The sequence below is a fragment of the Aphanomyces astaci genome (assembly GCF_000520075.1).
Source record: "Aphanomyces astaci strain APO3 unplaced genomic scaffold supercont1.22, whole genome shotgun sequence".
Taxonomy (NCBI): Eukaryota; Oomycota; class Saprolegniomycetes; order Saprolegniales; family Verrucalvaceae; genus Aphanomyces; species Aphanomyces astaci.
In genome coordinates, this window is record NW_009798285.1 from 204,571 (window position 1) to 225,766 (window position 21,196).

Here is a 21,196-nt window from a genome sequence, read left to right on the forward strand (position 1 = left end):
AGGAATGAATATGCATCACCCACATCCACGTTGTGATGAAAGGTGGGATTGTGCAATCTACTTGTTTCTACCAATCCGAGACCTCTATTCCTATAGTATGGCTCCTGATTCACTATATTTTATCCAATGAAAATCCTATATCGGGTACGTTGAACCACTTAGGGTTAAAGTCGTAACCGGAACACTGGAGTTAAACGCCAAGTTTAACCTTATGATAAAGAAACGTTAAAACTTGGCCAATCACAGTCGAGGGGCGGATCTTCCCATTTTCGAACTCGAAGAACGATGAGCAACCACGAATCGGTCAAGGCCAAGTCGCAGCTGAAGAAGAGCACCCGCGCTCGCACGGCGCACACGGACTTTGTGCGCAAGTCCAAGCAGGTGACGCTGAATAAGCGCCGCCGACTTCCTTCGCAGGACATGGATAGTGACATGGACGACGTCGAGTTCCAGCAACTCGTGCAAGCCTTGCTTGCGTCGCCAGAGCACACGCTGCCCATCTTGGAGAAACTCAAGGCAGGGTTGTCGGTCTGCAGTGCCGCGCGTCTCGACAATGTCGCGGAATCCGGAGTGATTCCAATCTTGATCGACCTCCTGGAACGCCCGTCGTCCACGACGATGGAGTTGACCCAAGTGCTGTGGTGTCTCACGTTCATCACGTCCGGATTGTACGAGCACACAAAGGCCGTCTTGCCTGCCGTTCCCACGCTCCTCACGTTCCTACAGGTACATTGTTCCCTTTCTTGATCCTTCTCCTGTAGTTCATCATGTAGAACGCCGACTTATCCGAGCACGCCGCGTGGACGTTGGGCAACATTGCTGCCGACTGCGAGGAGTTCCGACTGCACTTGATCCGCCACGGCGCCATTGCTCCGCTCGTGGAGCATTTGCATCATCCCCAGCCCGCGATGCTCAAAGGTACGTACGTCTCTCATGGATCCGTATTCTCGAAGCCTAGCGTTATATCCCATTGTCCAGTGAGCTTGTGGGCGCTGTCCAACATGGCCAGAGGAGTGCAAACGTCCGCGAAGGCCTTCTTTGACCACGACATTGGCTCCATCTTGCTTGCACTGCTGCACGCGAACGACACGCCGGACGTGGTGCAGGAGCTGCTGTGGCTGCTCAGTTTCTTGACGGCCAAGGAGGACAAGTACCTCCGCTGGCTGCTCGACCACGACCTGTGGACAGGGCTGCTGCATCACTTGGATTCGAAAGACCCGGCCATCTTGACGCCGCTGCTGCGCGTCACGGGCAACCTGTGCTGCGTCACCCCCGAGGCCGCGGCGTGGCAGCCGCCGTACATCCACACGATCGCGTCCGAGCTGCGGTTCCTGTACATGCTCAAGCGCTTGTTGTGGCTGGACAACGACTCGTACGTGCATGCATTGCAATGGTTTTTTGGGTGATATTGTCTTGGCTACCTTTTGAGTCCATTTGGTGTGCTGTTTATTGTGCCATTTTTATTGTTGAAATCGCCAACAACAGTCGAACATATAAACAATATGATTGGCTAAAACGATGTGAAGGTTGCATGCATTCTGATTGGCTCAAGGGAATGATATTGTTATACGAGGCAATCGCCACGAGATGTACCTCTCACATTTTATACATTATATTTCAAAGGTCCGGCGATTGTTGTGCGGTTCATTCACATTGGCATTTTTTAGTAGAACACACAATATGGTGAATTCGGTATTGTCGATTTGATACAAATTTGGGGACGGGGTGCAATCGAATCGCGCCGACCAAACCGATCCACAATCGATCTGATTGGTTGTTGAATTTCATCGAGAAGGTTTGATTGGCTAATAATTTTGAGCTCATCTGAGGTAACCAATCAAATCGATTTAAATTCCAACGAGAAACCACAACACAATGAAATTTCACTTGCCAATTTCGCGTGGACTGTCAAATCAATAGATTGAATCACGTTAGAGCTCTGATTGGCTGGATATACATACTTGTCCTTTCACTAAGAGCCAATCAAATCCACTCAAAATTGGATTAGCCAATAATAGCGTCGATGATTCGTGATTCGGTGGCGCGATCATTCGATACCGAGTAGTCTACAATATGATTAGCCCATATTGAGCATGGCGGCGTCTATATATTTCTCGTATGGGGACGTTTTGGTACTTGTTTAACTGACTTGCTTGTTATAGCCATGTCGTAGCCGAAGCTGCGTGGGCAGTGTCAAATTTAGCCGCGCGGGACGCTGGCGTCGTGGCGTCGCTGGTCCAGCACGACTTTATCCCGCGCTTGGCCATGTGTTTCCGCGACGGTGGCTACGACATTCGCAAAGAAGTATGTTATCCAATTGATCTCCAATTCTCTACAAAGTATGACGATCTTGTTGCTCTTGTGATATAATGTGATTTATATTTTAGGCAGCGTTTGCGTTGACCAATATCGCTGTCACGTCCCCGTCGTATGCAGAGCAAATCGTGGCGTTGAATGTGTTAGATGGCTTTGTGCATCTCCTGTCGGGTACTTTGTAAATACATATTTATAAATGATATGCAGTGTATGGAGAATAATATATACATATATATATTCAACCAAGTATCTAGCCAACCCGCGAGTTAGATGATTTCATGACGATATTTTTGATCCTATTCATCTTGTACACACTACAACTATTCACAAAGATGAGTATATATATATATATATATATATCTGGTTTTACCCAATGGGCCGAATCAAACGTTTGGATTGGCAGAAATTCGACGTGACGTGATTTGATTGGTCCAGGCGGCTCTTGAATTCTTTCTTAGGCATTTGATTCTGATGAGATCTCCAATTTCGAATCAATTTGACGATATATAAATAGTCCCGGATCTGCATGTCGTGGGGACGGCCCTCCAGTTTCTTGAGAACGTACTGCGCCATGTTCCCCGAGGGGTGTACCTTGTCGAAAGCGCCGACGGCATTGCAGCCCTTGAGACAGTTCAAGACGGCCACAGCGACCTCCTTGCCACCAAAGCCGAGCAACTTGTGAACGAATTCTATGGCGAATCGTATGACGCGCCGTTCTCACCTCCCAGTGACCCCCCCCAAGGTATTGTAATTTTACCCAAAATTTTGTTGACTTTTGGGCTGATTCTTTACAAAGTATCTATTGTCGATTTGATACAAATTTGGGGAGGGGGTGCAATCGAATCGCGCCAACCAAACCGATCCACAATCGATCTGATTGGTTGAATTTCATTGAGAAATGGGTTTTGATTGGCTAATAATTTTTAGCTCATCTGAGGTAGCCAATCAAATCGATTTAAATTCCAACGAAAAACCACGCCACAACGCGAAATTTCACTCGAAAGCACAATATATCGATCGATTATTGTTTGTGTTAAGGACTTTTGTATGTAAAGATCGACCTCTAGTGTCACACTAATTGAAGTCACACACGAATTCGATGTGGATAATTTGATTGGCCATTTGAATAGTGTTGTGGGTTTTGATTGGTCGTATATGATATGGTGATTCTGCTCATTCGATTGACCGACTATTTATGAGATTCGAGTTGATTGTGCCGAAGGATGACGTGGGGGGTGATGATTGTGTGTGTGGGTAGCTTCGTTTGCTCCGATAGATGATGTCCACCCGCCGACGGCAGGCGGCCGCGGCCGCGGAGCGCACATGACACGACCTGCGTGGGCAACGCAATAACAAGTGCAGTACTAGTAGTAATATTGTCGATTATCTTCAAATGTCCCATTTTCCCATGGCTCGTTCAACCAAGTACTACTAGAGCCGAGGCATGTGATTGGTGGCTAGAAAATCAACGAAATTGATATTGTAGCCAATCAGCAACAAGTAATAGAGCTGAGGCATGTGATTGGTGGCTAATTATATCCACTTTGACCTATCCGGTAGAAAATCGACGAAATTGATATTGTAGCCAATCAGCAACAAGTAATGTCGGATTGTGACCAATGGGAGAGGAGTTCCTAAACCCTTAATCAATACATGTAGTACTACTACGTATATTGATACCTTACAGATAGTTCAACGCAGTCCACTAACGCTTACTTCAAGTTGTAACAATAGATCAACGAGGGTCATTCATATAATACATGTATACTAGCATATGTACGCATTCACAGTCAAATATATCGGCACTAGTTTCGATAACTACTAGGGCACCAGTCATCGGCGAGAGGATTCAATACATTACACAAGTCTAAAACGTGTGCCGATGACTGGTGCCCTACAAAAAACGCTACTTTTGAAAATCCTTACTGCACGTGTTGACTATTGAAATTGATATCCTTTGAACCTCAATTCATGAGCTGAATCTTGCGGTTATTTTGATATTTGTATCACCTCAATATGTGTTGTAGTCAACGAGAAATCGACGAACAAAGTAAGCAAAGAGCAATGCTGATGACTGGTGCCCCACGTTAACAGGTTAAGTGACATCCCCCCACTCTGGCATTACAGAAGTTCGTAGTACAAAAGACCATACTTTATCTTTCTATCTTTTGAATACTATAATATATTATAAATGAAATAATATTTGTATTTTTCAGAAAACCTCTAGATGAATAATACATGTATATGCACAGCCACTTGGATGGGAAGTTTGTATTGATTGGTTTAGGCACAACACCATCATCATGTATCCATCCATCCATCCTTGCATTTGCATCGTCGTCGGTACACACATCTCTACGCCGCCTTGTCGGGCAGAGGCGCCAATTCCACGAGCACATGTCCGTCCGAGACAAAGTCGCCGACTTGGCAGTTGACGTCGGCCACAGCGCCATCCCGCGGCGCCCGAATCACATGCTAATACCATGAAATCCTGTCAAAAATGCATTTCCAAACAAGTACTACTACATCGACACACAAACCTCCATCTTCATTGCTTCCATGATCAAGAGTGGCTGGTCTGCGACGATGGCATCACCTGCTTTGGCCATGACCTTGACGATCTTGCCAGGCATGGGCGTGACCAGCGACGCGGCGCCGCCGGCACTCTGGCCCTGGCTGTCGTAGGATGGCTCGGGCACACGCAGCTTGTACTCGTACGCGAGGGTTCCGTCGTCGCAGAACAGATGCACATCCTGCTTGAACACGACCGCCGTGCCCGTAAACGTTTCGTTGCCCACCGTGAGTTTGAAGTCGCCCGTGGAAAAGTCCACATGGTGCACTGTGACGTTGGCCCCGTTCACAATGTACGACTTGCCGTCAGAAGTGGTGGCCGCCACGTCCAAATCGATAGGGGTGTCGTCGTGAAGCAACGTAAATGTGCGGTGAAACGTGTCGACAGATCGAAAGTTCTGGAGCAACGTCCACGGAGACCCAGCATCTAATTGAATCACGTTAGATCCATTTTTATTATATATGGGAGTCTTGTTTACGGAGTTAGTATATCGTAATATGCGACAAGGACGCTCGTTCCAGATGATATCCACAACGAGCATCGATAAATAGTAATGTGTCATACTACTAGTATTTCATAGTCATGGGGAAAGGTCATTTGTGGAGACAAATAAATAAATATATATATATGGAAATCTATCAAGTATATGTTCGAGAATATATATATATATTTGTACCCGAGACGATGGGTGCAAAACGCTGCGACTGGTGCTGTTGCTTGAGGACCAACCAGATCGCCGTCAAGATGGGTGCGTGCGACGGAATCGTTGAAAACGGGGTCAGCACGTCGTCGCCGTATTTCTACATATATATATATCAAATCAGAATATTATATTATATATATATATATATCAGCCTACGAGAAGGAAACTCGTGTCGACGCCGCCTTTGATAAATTCCGGGTGCGCGGCCGTCCGCGCGACAAACTCAATGTTTGTGGGCAGCCCCACAACCTACATATAGATAGCATGGTCTAGTTTTAGTGTCCGAACAAGTTCAAATACGACATACCTGGTATTGACCCAGGGCTTGGACGAGCCCTTCGATCGCTTCCTTGCGCGTGGGCGCGTGTACGACGAGCTTGGCGATCATGGGGTCATAAAAGATGGACACGGCGTCGCCCTGGAGGATGCCCGTGTCCACGCGGACAGAGTCGGTGAGGGGCGGGAGGCGGAGGTGGTGCAAGGTACCGCTGCCGGGCAGAAAGTTGCTACGTACGTTGCATAGCAACGGTTGAGTCTTCAAGAAGACCCATTCATTTCCATGGCACGGTATTCCGATATATTTCAATTCACGATGTTTTAAAAACAGATCACAAAGACAAAATGATATGTTTCGGAAAGAATCGACTTGAACATATTGTGAATTCGCTATAAATTTCCAAAATTCGCATAGTTGGTCTAATCACGCTGGAGTTCTGATTGGCTGACTATACTTGTCCTTTCTGTAAGAGCCAATCAAATCCACTCAAAATTGGATTGGACAATAGCGTAGATTCGTGATCCATTCGGAGGCGTGATTTGATTCGACGGGGTCTGGAAATTTGTACCGAATCCACAATACATCAAGCAATATTAATACATACATATTCATGATTTAGAAAAATAATATTATGTTTGGATTGGATGTGTTTGGAATTTAAATCGATTTGATTGGCTACCTCAAAAGGGCTCAAAATTACTATTAGCCAATCAAAACCTTCTAAATGACATTCAACAACCAATCAGATCGATTGTAGATCGGTTTGGTCGGCGCGATTGATTCGATTGCACCCCGTCCCCATATTTGTGTATCAAATCGACCATATTCGATTATTCCACGTTTGCAGAATAATCAAAACAGTCATTCAAATCCGCTCAAACAAATGACAGACAGATTCAGCCAATCAATCACATGACCGATTCCACAGTACAACCACGAGACCGTGCCATATTACTTGTAGGGGTTTTCGGCGTAGATGCGCGCTTCGATCGCGTGTCCGTGGATGCGGAGGTCGTCTTGGCGGACCGGCAGTGCCTGGCCAGCCGCAACTTTGAGCTGTAGCTCGACCAAATCTTGCTTGGTGATAAACTCGGTCACTGGGTGTTCCACTTGCAGCCGCGTGTTCATCTCCATAAAGTAGAACGACTCGTCTTCGTCCAAGAGGAACTCGACGGTGCCGGCACCGACGTACCCCACGGCCTTGGCGGCGGCGACGGCGGCGTCCCCCATCTTTTTGCGCAGCGCGTCCGACATGTGTGGCTACAAATCATCGTTCCATGAACGTGGTGGCTAAGAGGACAACTAAAAACGTACGGCCGGGGCTTCCTCCAACACCTTTTGATGGCGGCGCTGGACACTGCAGTCCCGCTCGAACAAGTGCACGACGTTCCCGTGCTTGTCGCCAAAGATCTGAAGCTCCACGTGACGTGGCCGGCGGAGGTACTTCTCCACGAGGATGTCCGTGCTTGCAAACGACGCCTTGGCTTCGCGGACGCACGCTTCCATGTTATCCTTCAAGTCTTCTTCGCGGTCGACAATGCGCATGCCCTGCGACAGAGATGGCAGTTGCTCGTGTCAAGTCGATTGGAGACGGGGGTGCTCTCATTCGAATGAGCAGAATCACACGAAATCGGCACACAATCGATGCTCGACCAATCAAAACCCAGAATACTAATCACGTGGCCAATGAAATTCACTCTTCGACCAACACAACACCGAATTAGTGTGTGACTGAAATTAGTGTGACACTGGAGGTCGATCTTTGCATACAAAAGTCAATACAAAGTATCGATCGATAGATTTGGCGAATCAGCACAAAAGTCCAAATTAATTTTGGGTAAAATGACCATATTGAGTTTTGTCGATTTGATACTCAATATGGTCCTTTTACCCAAAATTAATTTGGACTACTACAAATTTGGGGAGCGGATGCAATCGAATCGCGCCGACCAAACCGACCCACAATTGATCTGATTGGTTGTTGAATTTCATTGAAAAGGTTTTAATTGGTTAATAATGTTGAGCTCATCTGAGGTAGACAATCAAATCTATTTAAATTCCAACGAGAAACCACAACACAATGAAATTTCACTCGAAAGCACAATACTGCGTAACATTTTTTGGCGTTTCGGGTACTTTTCAAGTCATTGAATATCCCAAACACTGTACCTTGCCTCCGCCACCCAACACGGCCTTCAATAGCACGGGGTACCCAATCTTGGCCGATTCCGCCTTGATCCTTTCGAAACTTTGGTCGTCGCCGTGGTATCCAGGCGTGACGGGCACACCCGCGGCAATCATAATGTCCTTGGACGCACTAAGTGTGTGTGGTAGGTGCAGCACCACATGTCAGCAAAGGTCGGGTCCAGATGCTGCTGCACCTATGCTACTACATCGAGTCCGTACCTCTTGGAACCCATGGCTTCAATGGCTGCGACGGGCGGTCCGATGAATTCGACGCCCACGGTGGCACAGGCCTTGGCAAACGCAGCGTTTTCAGACAAGAACCCGTACCCAGGATGGATCGCTTGGGCGCCGGATTCCTTTGCAATGCGGAGGATTTCGTCGAAGAGAAGGTAACTCTCGGCCGCAGGAGGTGGTCCCAACCGGTACGCTTCGTCTGCCATCTTCACATGCTGCGCGTTCGCGTCAGCATCCGAGTAAACGGCGACCGTGCGGACACCGAGCTTCTTGGCAGTGCGCTGGACGCGGCATGCAATTTCACCACGGTTGGCAATGAGAATCTTAGAGAACATGGGCGTGCCTTCACTGCGCGCGAAGGAAGAGCTCCATCGAGAGACCAGCGGACACGACGTCAGCGCGCGGCGACCTAGCTTCAGCATCGCAAGGTACTTTTGACAATGGCGGCGGCATTGCCATCACACTTTGCTGCAATTTTATTGTGAAATCGCGAAATCCCCGGGATCTTCATACAATTCAAGGGACAATTAAATTCGTTGGGTATTTCATGACGCTCGGCAGCGTCCGTATCCGTATGATTGTGGGTGTCGACAATTGTGATTGGTTATAACATGGTTTTCCGGATACCAGCTGGCCTACCACGTTGAACTTTGGCGGCTCAAGTCACGACTCACAGCGCGAACATTAAAGCGTGGCGTGATTGGCTATAATTCGTTTATAAACCTGCTCGGATGGACGAGATTAGCGTGTTGCTTGTATCTTCTGGGCCAGAAAGGTTCACTTCAGATGTACTGTACTGCCCTCTGTCAGCGCCTCCATGATGGACAAATCCTTGTTAAGGGCTGCACACTGTACCATAACTACCGGGAGTATACTTTGCATATGCTGTTTCCAGCAGTGGAACCCCAATCCCAACACTATTCGTACGTCGAAGTATTGGCGTGGTGGGGCTTACCCGGGGTTGAAATCCACGATCGATAACGTAGGGCAAAGCGACGTGGTCGCGGGAAAGAAGAGGGGGTGGTACTGTACTGTAGAGATTTTGGAAAGCACTTTATCAGGCGGTCGCTTGGACAGAAACACAGCAGCCACGTTACTATTTCCGTCCAAACGGCGACGAACGAAAGTGCAGTGAAATCTACCACAGCTTGCGAGTTGTGGCGGCAACTTTGCTGCTTGGGCATGTGAACACTTTTTTGTAGTCTTTCCAAAGTCGAAACACACACAAATTCATAGTAACGTTAGTCGAATTTGCAACCAAATACAATCAATATGTGTATCTGGGTCGTTTGAGAAAATTTGACAAATATTTCAATCACGGGAAAATGTCATCGAGAATCGTAAAAAGTACATGACTACGTACAATAATAGTAGCCATGAAACCAAAGACTTGCCTCGCTCAACCATCGACATGGGCAACAAGCCTACGTACTACGTCCAGCTAACAAGAAGCCTCTTGCACATTGTATTCGGCATATCGTAACTCAAACCTCCGGACGTTGCAGGGCAATATGTATCGCCAACCCTGTGGCGTAAACGGGGATACTAATTGCCCTGTTGGCACAGCCTTGGTTGTTGAGGATGGCCTCATTGAACAAGCGTTGGGTTGTCTGGACTTGGTTTGATTGCTACATATGTACTCACAACAATCGCACTACTGGTATGTACGTACTTCTTTGCTCGACATTCGTGGACGGGAGCTGCAGGGGCTATAACGTAGTGTACGTACACTGTACCTTACTCCGAGAAGTTTGGTATCGCAACGCTAAGCAATCGACACCTACCGGACTCTTCTCGATGGGATCGACGGCGTTGAGAAATGAATCGTCAGGCAAGACGTTGACCTCAACCAGACTCGAACCAGAAGAAGTTGCAGTTGTCGCCGCCATCTTCCAACTGTGCGGTTGTTCCCAGATTCGACTCATGATCTTCTACGAACGTGGACAAGCTGCGACAGCGTCGCCACTTGAAGTTGTCGCATTACACATGACCATCAAACACGGCGCCAAGCCAAGTCAACGCAGGTTTGCTCCATGTTCAATGCTGCAAGCCCCCTTGAATACTCCGGCGGCTCCACTGCTTGCGGTGCTAAGCAACAACTTGTGGTGCTCACTTCATGCGCGTTAATGAAATGTCCCCTTCATCCAATACTACAGTACTTTACTGTACATACCATGGGATACAGTACAGTACCCGGTAGTACTGTATAGTACAGTAGCATCATCTGATAAATGCCACGCCACAACCAGATCTTTTCACACTGGATATACCTATAAGTACTACTGTAGTACTATTCATTCCAAGTAGAGTGTGTTTGTTGCAAATGTACGGTGTACACTGTCCCACCACTGTCATGGTGTACACTGTCCCACCACTCTCATTGCTTTGAACGCCTCTACAATCGTCGACCGCCGCCCATGGCCTTGTTCGTGGAACTCTCTTGGACAAAGATCATGTCATTTTGTCCCCCGACTTTTGGGGTATACAGCTAGCTCCATTTGGAGGTCGACCACCTCCATCGGCTTGGTTTGAGCTCTTCTGTCGTCGTCGCTACTAGTACAGTACATACCGTATGTACATCCTTGCAACAGTATAATACGTCCGGTTGCAATGGCTTGGTGGATTCATGGATGCTCAAGCGTACATATTGAATGATGTCAAACAATAAGATCTAGTTGATGAGTCGTAACGGCCTACATGTACAGTATTAGGGGCTGGTTGGGGAAGCAATCCGTCCATCACGTCAACGTGGAACTAAATCGATCTCATATTTTCGGTAAAGCGACGTAGGGGTCGTCTTACAAATTCCAAGTGTATATTCCACGAATATACAAACCGCGAGTCTATTTTCTCGGCCCTGAGTATGTTCAAAACGCGCTGTCGACACTTGACATGTGAAAGTTCTTGTGCTTTGAAGTGGATAGGGCCAGGGTCAAGCGTTAGCCAATCCGATCCCTCCATGTCACCAGCTGCGCGGTTGACGGACCAATGGAAATTCGAAAGAATGCAAGTCACGGGTAATTGCGTTCTGTAATTTTTTACGCCCCGCGGCAAGATCCTTCGAACAACCACATGTATTTAAATTTGAGCGGCCGGAATTTCTCCTAAGTACGGACACTTGCAGTACAAATCATAGGCAAAATGTTGATTTGGTCCGTGTAAGTGCGATTTCCAAATCGCAATTTTGAGAAACGTTCAACTTTCGAATTCTCCGGTTCACAATTCGCAATTTGATTGCTTCTGGAAAGACCGTTGTGCAACGCCTGCGCCGCCGCCGACTGCAATCACCCCCAATCGCGATGTCGACGATCAAACAACCCGCCACCCACTCGTTCCTCGCGAGCGCGACCAAGAAGAATGATACTCTCCTTCGCGTCAAGGAAGAAGTCTTGTCACCGAAGCAAACCGTGCCAGCCATTTCGCTTGTTACCCCCAGCAAGCTCAAGATCCCGGCGCCTGTTCCCACCGCGGCGAAGAAGCGAAAAAACGTCGTGCACTCCCCCGTGGGCAGTGAATGCAGCACCACCTCCACCTCAAGCAACTCGAGTGCCAAGAAGCGCAAAGCCAGCGTGAACGACGACCTCTTCGACCTGAACGACATGGGGTCCGCAGAAGAAAAGATCAAGGAGATGGAACGTCAGCTGCTCAGTTTGGACCCTGACTCCAAAGAAGCGAAGAAGAAGCGACGATTGATTCGCAACCGCATGTCTGCCCAGCTGCACCGCGAACGCAAGAAGGCGTACGTCGTTCAATTGGAAGAACAACTGCAAGCCAAAGATGACGAGATGCAAGCCCTCAAAGCTCAGTTGGATGCGTTGAAAGCCGAAAACTCGCGTTTGAAGGACAGCGACATCCCATCAATCAAGCTTGAACAACCCACCGTTTCTGTCAACGCCGCGGAGCATCCGGTGGTTGCCGCAGAAGCCACTGCGTTTGACACGGACGCATTGATCTATGACTTGGAATGTGAACCTGATCATTGGGATTCGTCGATTTTGAATGACTTGGACTCGGACATGCTGGAATTCCCCGACCAAACGGCACCAACCGCAATCCCCGCCGCAGCGCCCCGCAAGTCGGCCGAGATCCACGATTCGTTCGTTGCCAAGAAGAACTTGGCCATGATGATGGCGATTGTGTTTTCCATGACATTCTTCGGCGGCATGATGTCGATCTTCGACACAATTTCGTCTGGCTCGGGCTCCGGCTTCTGCTCATACTTCAAGTCGTACTCCCCCAAGATGCTTGGCGACATGAGCGTCAAGTCGCGCGTTTTGTCGGACTTAGAAGGCACGACGTGGATGGATTTCCCTGAAATGAACGAGTCGGAGCCCGCCAAGGAGAAGGACTCGTCGTCGGACCATAACCAGTACTCGCACGGTATTCCCATGGACGACTTGTTTGACGACATCTCTATGTCGTTTGCCATGCCCCTCGAAGATGACGAGGAAGAGGAAGATGAAGACATGATGGGCGGTAGCGACAGCGGCTCCACCTCCGAAGAAGATAGCGGTTCGGACAGCAACTACGTCAAACCAACCAAGCTCGTACTGACCAAGAAGGACTTGAGCTACGCTAACCTGACCCGTCTGTGGTGCGAGAAGCGCAGTGTGCTGTGCACGTTGGCATCGGCTGGCGAAGAAGTGAAGCACGCCGTGGTCGACTTGAGCCATGTGGAGGACTCGATGGCGATGGAAGTATCGTTTGCCGAAGTGTTGGCGTCGTTTACCACGGGCGCTGAAGACCCGAAGGTGCTCGGGTCCACGGAGAAGCAAGTGTTGAGCTTTTTGTATCCCATGGGCGTCTTTTCAAGGGACGAAACCACCACGGTGGACCTCGCCGTGCTGGAGCCGCTGCCGTTCATGGAAGTGGCATGTCATATTTAATCGCCATGAAGTCGACGACCGCGTATATATTAGACCCAAGTGTATTATTATTTTCAAATTCACCCAATTTTTGTCCTTTTGCAATCCACTTTGCGGCATGTGTCACCAGATGATTGGACAAAAGCATTGAAGTAGACATTTTCAATTGGTTGCCATTGTGAATTATACACACCAGTCATTTTCACGGTGTCTGATTGGATATTTGCGAGCGTCAAACATACTAGTACAGTATACTGTTAACTAAACTATGGTATAGAGAAAAGGAGTTCAAACGACATGAGTGTTGTGATTGGTTAATTCCATTGTGTTGGTCATTATATTTCTGGTCGCAACGTGTGAGTCGACTAATTTGGCTACAACCCAGAGCTCACGCGTGGTACTCCACAGTATTATTGGGGAGTTTTAGAGCGCCATGTAATTCATTTCTAAAGGAATTGGACTCTTGCGGCGAGAGTGTTTTTACTCAAACACTATCACACAAAGTACTCGAGCCACAACCTTATTACTGGTTGCCCGCTATTAGCGGCACGTCCGATGCGACCTGGGTTTCGCCCTGCTGTAGCCGAGTATGTAGATTCGGCACCCCCCTCTGTTTGATATCAAGAGCATTGGTCCCGGACTATCTATATACCGGTACAATAATGAGGGACTTGATCACATGCTACGTTGAAGTTATTCGGGTTCAATAGTACTACTAGTAATACAGCAGCACCTACTACAATAACTACAGTACAATAGTAGTAGTTTAGTTAGTAATATTAATAGGTAGTAATAGTAATACTACGTACAGTAGTACCTTGAAGTATAGAATAGAATTTATAGTACAGTACTGTACTATAGTAGTACTATTAACGAGAATAATCCAAATCTGGATTGGATATATTTACATATACCATGTTTTTTTTCGAGATTCGATCATTTACTGTTGCTTGCCATGTCTCGTATTAATATTACAAGTTTTAATATTATTATGCAAGTTTTGAGATGATCAATCGCGTTACGAATTTACGACAGGTGGGTGGGTTTGCCGAATCAAATCTGCGCATACATACTCATCGCATATTCCCACCACAAAACCATGGTGTCGACACTACATTCGGATATATATATATATATATATATGTTCTTATATGTACGTACATATTGGTGGCCGGCCTCTTCCTTGGAATGTCTTACAGTCCTCTGACAGTGACTTTGATGCCGCTTAAGCTGGACCTTTGGCCCTACCAAATGATCGCTTGACTGAAGGGATCGGCGGCTCCTCTCCAGACACACTACAGTAGCGCTGTGGTCCACATCAGTTACCTACCACCGATCACGTTCAATCCATTGTCAAATGACCCAATCAGTTGGACTATCCGGTGGCGTTAGTCTGTCTCCCCAAGGCGGCGGAAGTCGCCTCCGGGACGAGAGCATGTGGTTCGCGGCACAGAGCTGAATGGTGTTCGTGTTTTTGTAAATTTGTGACTTGATATTTGTATGCAATATAATATATTCCCATCGAACTTTCGACGGGACCATCACTCTTTCTGTTCTTCTTGCACTCAACTCAACTCAAGGTTGCTACGGCCTACAAGGATGGGACGACCGATCATTCTGCATTTTGCACTCTTCCTGCGTCGTCATTCTCATGGATCAGTACAAGACGGACAAGGTGTTGGCTAAGGCCCTGTACGGCAAGGTGCTTCTGTGCACCGACAAAAAGAGCAAGCAGGTCGTGGTGATCAAGCGCATCCAGCTCGATGCCGCCAAGAAGCGAAAGGCGCTGGCCGGCGGGGTCAAGGTCATGGAGGACGCCGAGATGGAAAAACGCACATATCGAGCCCTGCGCGAAGCCGGTGGCCATCCGCACGTCCTCCACATCTCCAAAGACTTTGTGGACGGCGGGTTCGACCACTTGGTCCTCGAATACTGTGCCCGCGGCGAATTGTTCCAGGAACTCGAGCTGCAGCCCGGCCACCGCCTCGGCGCTTCACGCGCAAAGGAATGTTTCTCGCAGATCGTCCATGGACTGTCCTTCATGCATGAGCAAGGCATTGCCCACGGCGACCTATCCCTCGAAAATGTGTTTGTCGACAGGCACGGCACTTGCAAACTCGGTGACTTTGGCTTGGCGACCGACATGAAGGCGCTCAAACGACACTGCGCCGGCAAGTTCTTTTACATGGCACCGGAAATGTACATGGGTCTTGAATACGATCCCGCCGCCGCCGACGTGTGGAGTCTCGGCATCATGCTGGTCATGATGGTCACGGGCACCCCGCTCTTTGACCGCGCCACGCCCGCCGACGCCGGCTTCCGCTTCATGAAGGCCAAGGGATTGCGCAGTATTTGCCGCGAATACGGGGTGGCGGTGCCCCCAGACGACGTGATGGACGTATTGGAGCACATGCTCCAGGTTCAGCCGAGCGATCGATGGACGCTAGCCCAAGTTCGAGATCATGGCTACGTCCAAGCACAAGTGCATTCAATTGCCGACGACAAACTGACAACGCTGATGCGACACTGCTCCGTGTCGAGCATGGCGGCTTGAGACGTCGATGATAGATTAGCCAATACACCATAGAATGTTATATATGTGTAAGTTAGTATTATTATAAAATAGGTTTGAATCAAGTGCAAACTCCTTCAAAGTGTACAACGTCAACCCAACCCAAAATGCCGCCGTCTCCAAAGGGCGGAAAACGTTCAGTTTCGTCGGCACTTGTCGAAAGCGCCAAGTTCCAGCAGCTCCCATAGCGATTGTAGTTGTTTTACTAGTACTTCGTGTTTGTTGTCGGCGAGTGTATGTAGTAGGTGGAGTTTCCCTCTGACATGTACACAAATGAAAGAACGTGATTATATTATATACATTGGCTACACATAAGGACGTTGGGGGATGCCGCCGCCGCCTGCTTGTGCATCTTTATTGGACGCGCCTCGACTAAACACTTCTTTGGGCGGGCGATGCGTGGTGCCGACAAGTCCATCGTCCGCTTCGTGGGTTTGGTTGAACTTGGCGAGGCGAAATGCAAACGCGGCGACCACGAGCACCGCTACGACGGCTGTCACGATGCCCACAAGAACCAAACTATTGGTGCGATTGGTCCCAATGATAGCAGCTGGCACGAGCGCGCTATAGTCGAGTGTTTCGCCGTCCTTTACAGCAGCTAGTTGCTGCATTTGGACGGCTTTGAGCTGCCCCAGGCCGTGGGATTGCAAGGCGGCCGTGAACGCCGTCGAAACCAGCGACTCGGTCAAGTTCTGGTACAGAGCGACGGTGGTGGCGTTGGTCGTGACAAACGCGAGGCGAATCTGACACGCGCCTGCCTCCCACGACGACGTCGACGATGATGTCAGCTCCACGACCTGCACGGGGACGCCCGCAAAGGTCGCCGCCGCGGCCACCGCCGCCTCCACGAGCGTTTGGTTGAAGTACGCGACGGCATACCCGTCTAAATCCAGCAGCGCGTGCACGTACGACGTGGCCTATGCACATCATACCCAAGCCAACGGCGGTTACATTCCATGAAGAATACACCAGTGAACAGTTACACGTCGAGATTGGTTTATTTCATGCAATATAAAAGACAAAAAGTACAGTACGTCGAGAGGCGGTAGGCAGCGATGGAACCCGCCGGCGCTGAATGAACCGATCGGACACGCCGAGCACAACGACGAGTTGGACGACAGACAGGCCGAGCCTTGGTCGCACCCGCACGGAATGCAGTTGGTCGACTCCCCCGTGGAATAAAACCCCTCAGCACACCGCACGCAGTCGTCTTTGGAAGTTGACGCGCCTGGGGGAGCCGAAAATCCCGTGGGGCAGCTCGCGGGTCGGCAGGCCGCTGACCCGCCAGGAGAGTACGTGCCTGCCAAACACGAGGAACACTGTCGGTCGACTACATCTGCACCCTACCCCGACACTTAATAATGAACAATCGAAACGAGAAGTACGAATAAGGGGGGGGGGTATGTACTTTGGGAGAGGTGGTGCCGGGTGGGCAAGCGGTTGGCAGGCACGGGGCAGACCCGCCGGGGGAGAACGACCCGGCCTTGCACACGAGGCAGGAGCTTGTGGGGGATGTCGCAGCGGAGGCGTTCGCGCCGGACCCCGGGGCACATGTCATGGGGAGGCAGTCACTTTGGAGACCTGGGGAATAAAACCCTTCCTCGCACACTCGGCACTGCGCGGTGCTGTCGGTGGCGCCTGGAGGAGACCCAAATCCCGGTGCGCAAGCGGTGGCATTGCACGAACTATCCCCACCAATGCTAAAGAACCCGCCTCCGCATTGGATGCACGATCCGTTGACTGTCGCTGCACCAATGGTAGAAGCAAAACCAGGTAAGCAGGCGGTGGGCCCATTGCAAGCTGCAGTTCCACCAGGTGAGAATGTTCCCAAAGGACACGGAGAACACTGAGCCAGCGCATCAGCTGCACCGACGTTGGCCGCCGTTCCTAAGCACAATCCGTCAAAAATCATCATATATTGCGAATGTACAGAGCTAAGAGGCGGCAACCACAATAACTAAATACGCTAAGTGTACCTACCTGGAGGACAAGTGGTAGGAGCACAGGCGGTAGACCCCCCAGGGCTAAACGTGCCTTGTGCACACTCGGAGCAATTGAGGGTTGCGTCGCTCGCGTTTCGTGGTGAGGCTTGGCCAGGCGGACAGTGGGTGACCTGGGGAATGGCAGAACCCCCAGCGCAGAATCGACCCGAGTTGCAGATGGTGCAATTCGCTAGTGGGTCTGTCGCGCCTGGAAGCGCTGAAGAGCCAGGTAGGCATGTGGATTCCCTGCACTGATTGGATCCGCCTTCACTGAAGTACCCAAGTTCGCAGCGATGGCACGAGGCGGTCGCATCAGTCGCGCCGACATCTGCCGACTCCGCGCCAGGCGGGCACAGCGTGGGGTGACACGTGTCACTGCCCCCACTTGAATAGTAACCCTGGTCGCACGGCGTGCACTTGTCCGTCGCCGTCGACGCGCCTGTAGAATTAGAAATGTCAATACTCATTGTAAGAGTATGTATGTGTTGGTTGGCTTACCGGGAGGGGAGCTGGAGCCAGGTGTACAGGTAGTATCAGCACATGACGTGGCACCACCAGGACTATAGTGGCCTCCAGGGCACTGTGTACATTCGGCCGTAGCACTACTCGCTCCAGCAGGGGCCGCGAATCCGGCCTCACACGCGGTGAGCTGGCACGCACTTGTCCCCCCCGGACTGAATTGACCAGCTGCACACAACACGCAGCTAGCATTTCCGTCGGAAGCTCCTTGGGGAAGCATGAAGCCGCCCAGACACGTGGCAGGCGTGCATTGACCCGAGCCCCCGACACTGAAATAGCCCTGGGGGCAAAGGCTGCACATGGCGTCGGGCAAATGGTTGGCGTGCACATCCGACGCAAAACCTGGCTTGCATGTTGTGGGCAAGCAGGGCGACTTTTGGCCGAGACTGAAGTACCCGGGCTCGCAGGCGACGCAATTCGCCTCGCCGTCGCTCGCCCCTGCTACTGCCCCAAACCCTTGGGCACAAGACGTAGACTTACAGTGGGCGTCACCGCCAGGGGAATACGTGCCGGCAGGGCACAACTCACAGTTGTCAGCGGTGGTGGAGCCTTCGGGGGCGAAGTACCCTGGGGCACATGTAGCCGGGTGGCAAGTCGACGACCCCCCAGTGGAATACGTTCCGACAGCGCAGCCAGTGCAATTCGACGCCACCGAGGAGGGCACGTTGGAGCGCCATCCTGGTGGACATGTAGCTGGTTGGCACGCGGCGTCACCTATGCGAGCTGTTTGGTATGGTATGTGGTGGTGGTGATAGCCGTACCGGAGGCTGCAAAGAATCCAGGGTCACAGGGAGTGCAAGCTTCCGCGGCGCCATTAGAAGCTGCACCGTCGGGACATTTGGTACAGTTATTTGGTGTGTTGGCAGTGGCAACGCCCGCCGACCCCGGGGCGCACGTCATGGGTTTGCATTGGGTGTCGTTGCCCGTGCCAAAGTACCCGGCAGGACAAGCTTTACACGTGGCAATGGGGTCTGTGGCCTTGAGCGCCGATGAGGCAAAGCCGGGTAAACACGTCGTGGGCTGGCACATGGACGTGGCGCCAGTGCTATATGTTCCAGCTGTGCATGGCACGCAGTCGTTGGGGTTGTTGGAGCCGAGCGGCATTTCATATCTACGTGGATTTATAGAGACCGAACACAACGCCAACAAAAAGTGTACCCTGGACTGCAGTCAGCAGGGTGGCATATGGACTGACCACCAATGCTAAATTGGCCTGGGTCGCAAGGATGACAATCCGTCTGGTTCACAGCGCCTGCAAACGCCATCGATCCCACAGGACATGTGACGGGCAAGCAACCTGCCGAGTCGCCCCCGACACTGAAGAGCCCTTGGATGCACTTGGTGCAGCCAGTGCTAGTCGTGGGGTCGTCCCCGTAGCCAGGCTTGCACGTGGCTGCCGTAGAATACTGTAAGGCCAACCCAAGCAGCAGTAGCTGTCGCAGTCGCTGCATTCTTGATCCTAGTTCACGACAAAGTAGCGAGTGGTGCGAGGGAAGCATCGTTCGAACAACAAGCAGACTTTCGAACAAGTGCAAACCGTATCACACTTGTTGTTCCGATTGTCCATCCAAAGGGCAAAACGGAAGATTGGAGTGAGTTTCCCCGAAGCGACACATGCGTGTCGAAAGTAGTTTGGGCTCATTTAGTACATCCCGGTCTAAAGATGCACCGACTAATCAAGGGCGTGCAAAACCAGCTTGTACCAACGTTAGTATGTGTAGTCGCGGCTATTGTGTGGCTTGACTTGGGCTTCCCATTATCAACACCCGAAACTGTACAGAGTAACGTAACTACGGTACGCTTCTTGGGGAGAATCAAACATCGGATGGCGACCCCACAGTGCACATGGATACATTGGGGTTTTATCGTTTCCGATGCAAAGGGGATTCGTCGAAGGGGTTGTCGACCATTGTTGTGTCATACTACCGGTAGTACAGTGTATCAGCGCCACTTTCGATATCGGTAACGTTACCCAGGGTCCACAATAACTTGCAGGCGTCTTTGGTTGTTAATAGGCGGTACTTCGTATGCAGGCGTATTTGGTTGTTACTAGGTAGTACTTCGCATGAGGTACTATGGCTACACGTGGTACTAGAACTAAAGTAGTATTAAATAGGAACGGTTAGATTAATTGCCAGCGGTCGCCTCCAGAAGCAGCTCGAGGAGTTTCACTTCATCCAAATCTAGCAGTGTATGATCGTCGTCGTAGGGGTAGCAATCACCCATGAGCATTGTGGAGGGGGAGCTACACAACGCGTCGCCCCAGAACCGCACGCCAGATTGTTGTTCCGCTGCTATCGACGGCTCGCTTTTGATTTGAAGGTGTTTTCGCTCTTGTGACGACAGAATTGCGCGCTGCCTTCCGTGGCGCTGGCAGTAGCCCCCATTGCGGGACTGCGACAAACATCCTTTCGCATCGCATCGTCTCCCGCCCCCGTGGGCGACGCAGCGCTGCCTGGCGTGGGCAAACTTGGTGCATCCTTCGACTTCACACGACCGTTTCTTCTTGGTTTGGCCGTGGCGGCTGCAAAAGCCACCGATACGGGCGTTCGCGTCACAGCCAAACGACAAGCACGGCCGCTTGCCTCCATGGGACACACAGTAGCCCCGACCACACGCTTGGTTGCGGCAGTGGTGGGCACTGCACTTGTCGCGGCTGCGGTGGAATATGCACTTCCAAGAGCCTGCTTCACTCGGGTTCTGGCACGAATTGAAAAAACAACACTCGGCAGCCAACATTTTAATCCCCAAATGAAGCAGCACAGCGCACCACAACACTATCGGACGTGAAAATTTCGCGCCCAAAAACTACTGTAAGTCAGCCACATGAGAGTTACTCACCAAGTCCCCTGAAACCCTGGTACTGCAGCAGGTGGACTGTGCAGTAATCTGTCGTCCATCAGCAAGGTCATGCAAACGCGAACGCTGGCACGAAGTGTGCACAACTAAGGCACCAGTTCAGTGTCTTC

At 50.4% G+C, this 21,196-nt stretch overlaps 7 protein-coding genes across 12 annotated transcripts; 4 read left to right on the forward strand and 3 right to left on the reverse strand.

The window, feature by feature from the left end:
• Nucleotides 1-267: 267 nt before the first annotated feature.
• On the forward strand, nt 268-3,758 carry H257_09189 (hypothetical protein). Of its 5 annotated transcripts, none has more exons than XM_009835327.1 (7): nt 268-726; nt 774-918; nt 979-1,372; nt 2,163-2,339; nt 2,388-2,487; nt 2,831-3,058; nt 3,575-3,758. In XM_009835327.1, exons 1-5 carry the CDS (start codon nt 286-288, stop codon nt 2,401-2,403), a joined length of 1,173 nt encoding a protein of 390 aa, XP_009833629.1. In that variant the 5' UTR covers nt 268-285; the 3' UTR covers nt 2,404-2,487; nt 2,831-3,058; nt 3,575-3,758. The 5 variants fall into 5 exon arrangements, with proteins under 5 accessions (XP_009833629.1, XP_009833626.1, XP_009833627.1 ...); XM_009835324.1 differs by having other exon boundaries at nt 2,163-2,304; XM_009835325.1 differs by having other exon boundaries at nt 2,163-2,487.
• Nucleotides 3,759-4,537: 779 nt separating this feature from the next.
• Nucleotides 4,538-8,747, reverse strand: H257_09190 (acetyl-CoA carboxylase, biotin carboxylase subunit). Its single transcript, XM_009835329.1, has 9 exons — nt 8,275-8,747; nt 8,038-8,185; nt 7,183-7,416; nt 6,824-7,128; nt 5,899-6,097; nt 5,748-5,840; nt 5,565-5,688; nt 4,857-5,314; nt 4,538-4,791 (listed from the first exon to the last, which is right to left on the reverse strand). Exons 1-9 carry the CDS (start codon nt 8,709-8,711, stop codon nt 4,672-4,674), a joined length of 2,118 nt encoding a protein of 705 aa, XP_009833631.1. The 5' UTR covers nt 8,712-8,747; the 3' UTR covers nt 4,538-4,671.
• A 1,339-nt stretch (nt 8,748-10,086) lies between these two features.
• Nucleotides 10,087-10,416, forward strand: H257_09191 (hypothetical protein; the record flags this gene model as incomplete). Its single annotated transcript, XM_009835330.1, has 1 exon — nt 10,087-10,416. One exon carries the CDS (start codon nt 10,087-10,089, stop codon nt 10,414-10,416), a length of 330 nt encoding a protein of 109 aa, XP_009833632.1.
• A 1,095-nt stretch (nt 10,417-11,511) lies between these two features.
• H257_09192 (hypothetical protein) lies at nt 11,512-13,251 on the forward strand. The gene has a single exon (XM_009835331.1). It carries the CDS (start codon nt 11,589-11,591, stop codon nt 13,173-13,175), a length of 1,587 nt encoding a protein of 528 aa, XP_009833633.1. The 5' UTR covers nt 11,512-11,588; the 3' UTR covers nt 13,176-13,251.
• Nucleotides 13,252-14,728: 1,477 nt separating this feature from the next.
• H257_09193 (CAMK/CAMKL protein kinase) lies at nt 14,729-15,808 on the forward strand. Its single transcript, XM_009835332.1, has one exon. It carries the CDS (start codon nt 14,806-14,808, stop codon nt 15,706-15,708), a length of 903 nt encoding a protein of 300 aa, XP_009833634.1. The 5' UTR covers nt 14,729-14,805; the 3' UTR covers nt 15,709-15,808.
• Nucleotides 15,809-15,996: 188 nt separating this feature from the next.
• Nucleotides 15,997-19,742, reverse strand: H257_09194. 2 transcript variants are annotated; one of them, XM_009835334.1, is made up of 7 exons: nt 19,386-19,742; nt 18,989-19,338; nt 18,207-18,941; nt 17,707-18,147; nt 17,135-17,613; nt 16,761-17,069; nt 15,997-16,643 (listed from the first exon to the last, which is right to left on the reverse strand). In XM_009835334.1, exons 1-7 carry the CDS (start codon nt 19,724-19,726, stop codon nt 16,032-16,034), a joined length of 3,267 nt encoding a protein of 1,088 aa, XP_009833636.1. In that variant the 5' UTR covers nt 19,727-19,742; the 3' UTR covers nt 15,997-16,031. The 2 variants fall into 2 exon arrangements, with proteins under 2 accessions (XP_009833636.1, XP_009833635.1); XM_009835333.1 differs by having other exon boundaries at nt 15,997-17,069.
• Nucleotides 19,743-20,313: 571 nt separating this feature from the next.
• Nucleotides 20,314-20,969, reverse strand: H257_09195 (hypothetical protein). Its single transcript, XM_009835335.1, has one exon. The coding sequence runs from the start codon at nt 20,964-20,966 to the stop codon at nt 20,355-20,357; it is 612 nt and encodes a 203-aa protein (XP_009833637.1). The 5' UTR covers nt 20,967-20,969; the 3' UTR covers nt 20,314-20,354.
• Between the last annotated feature and the right edge of the window lie 227 nt (nt 20,970-21,196).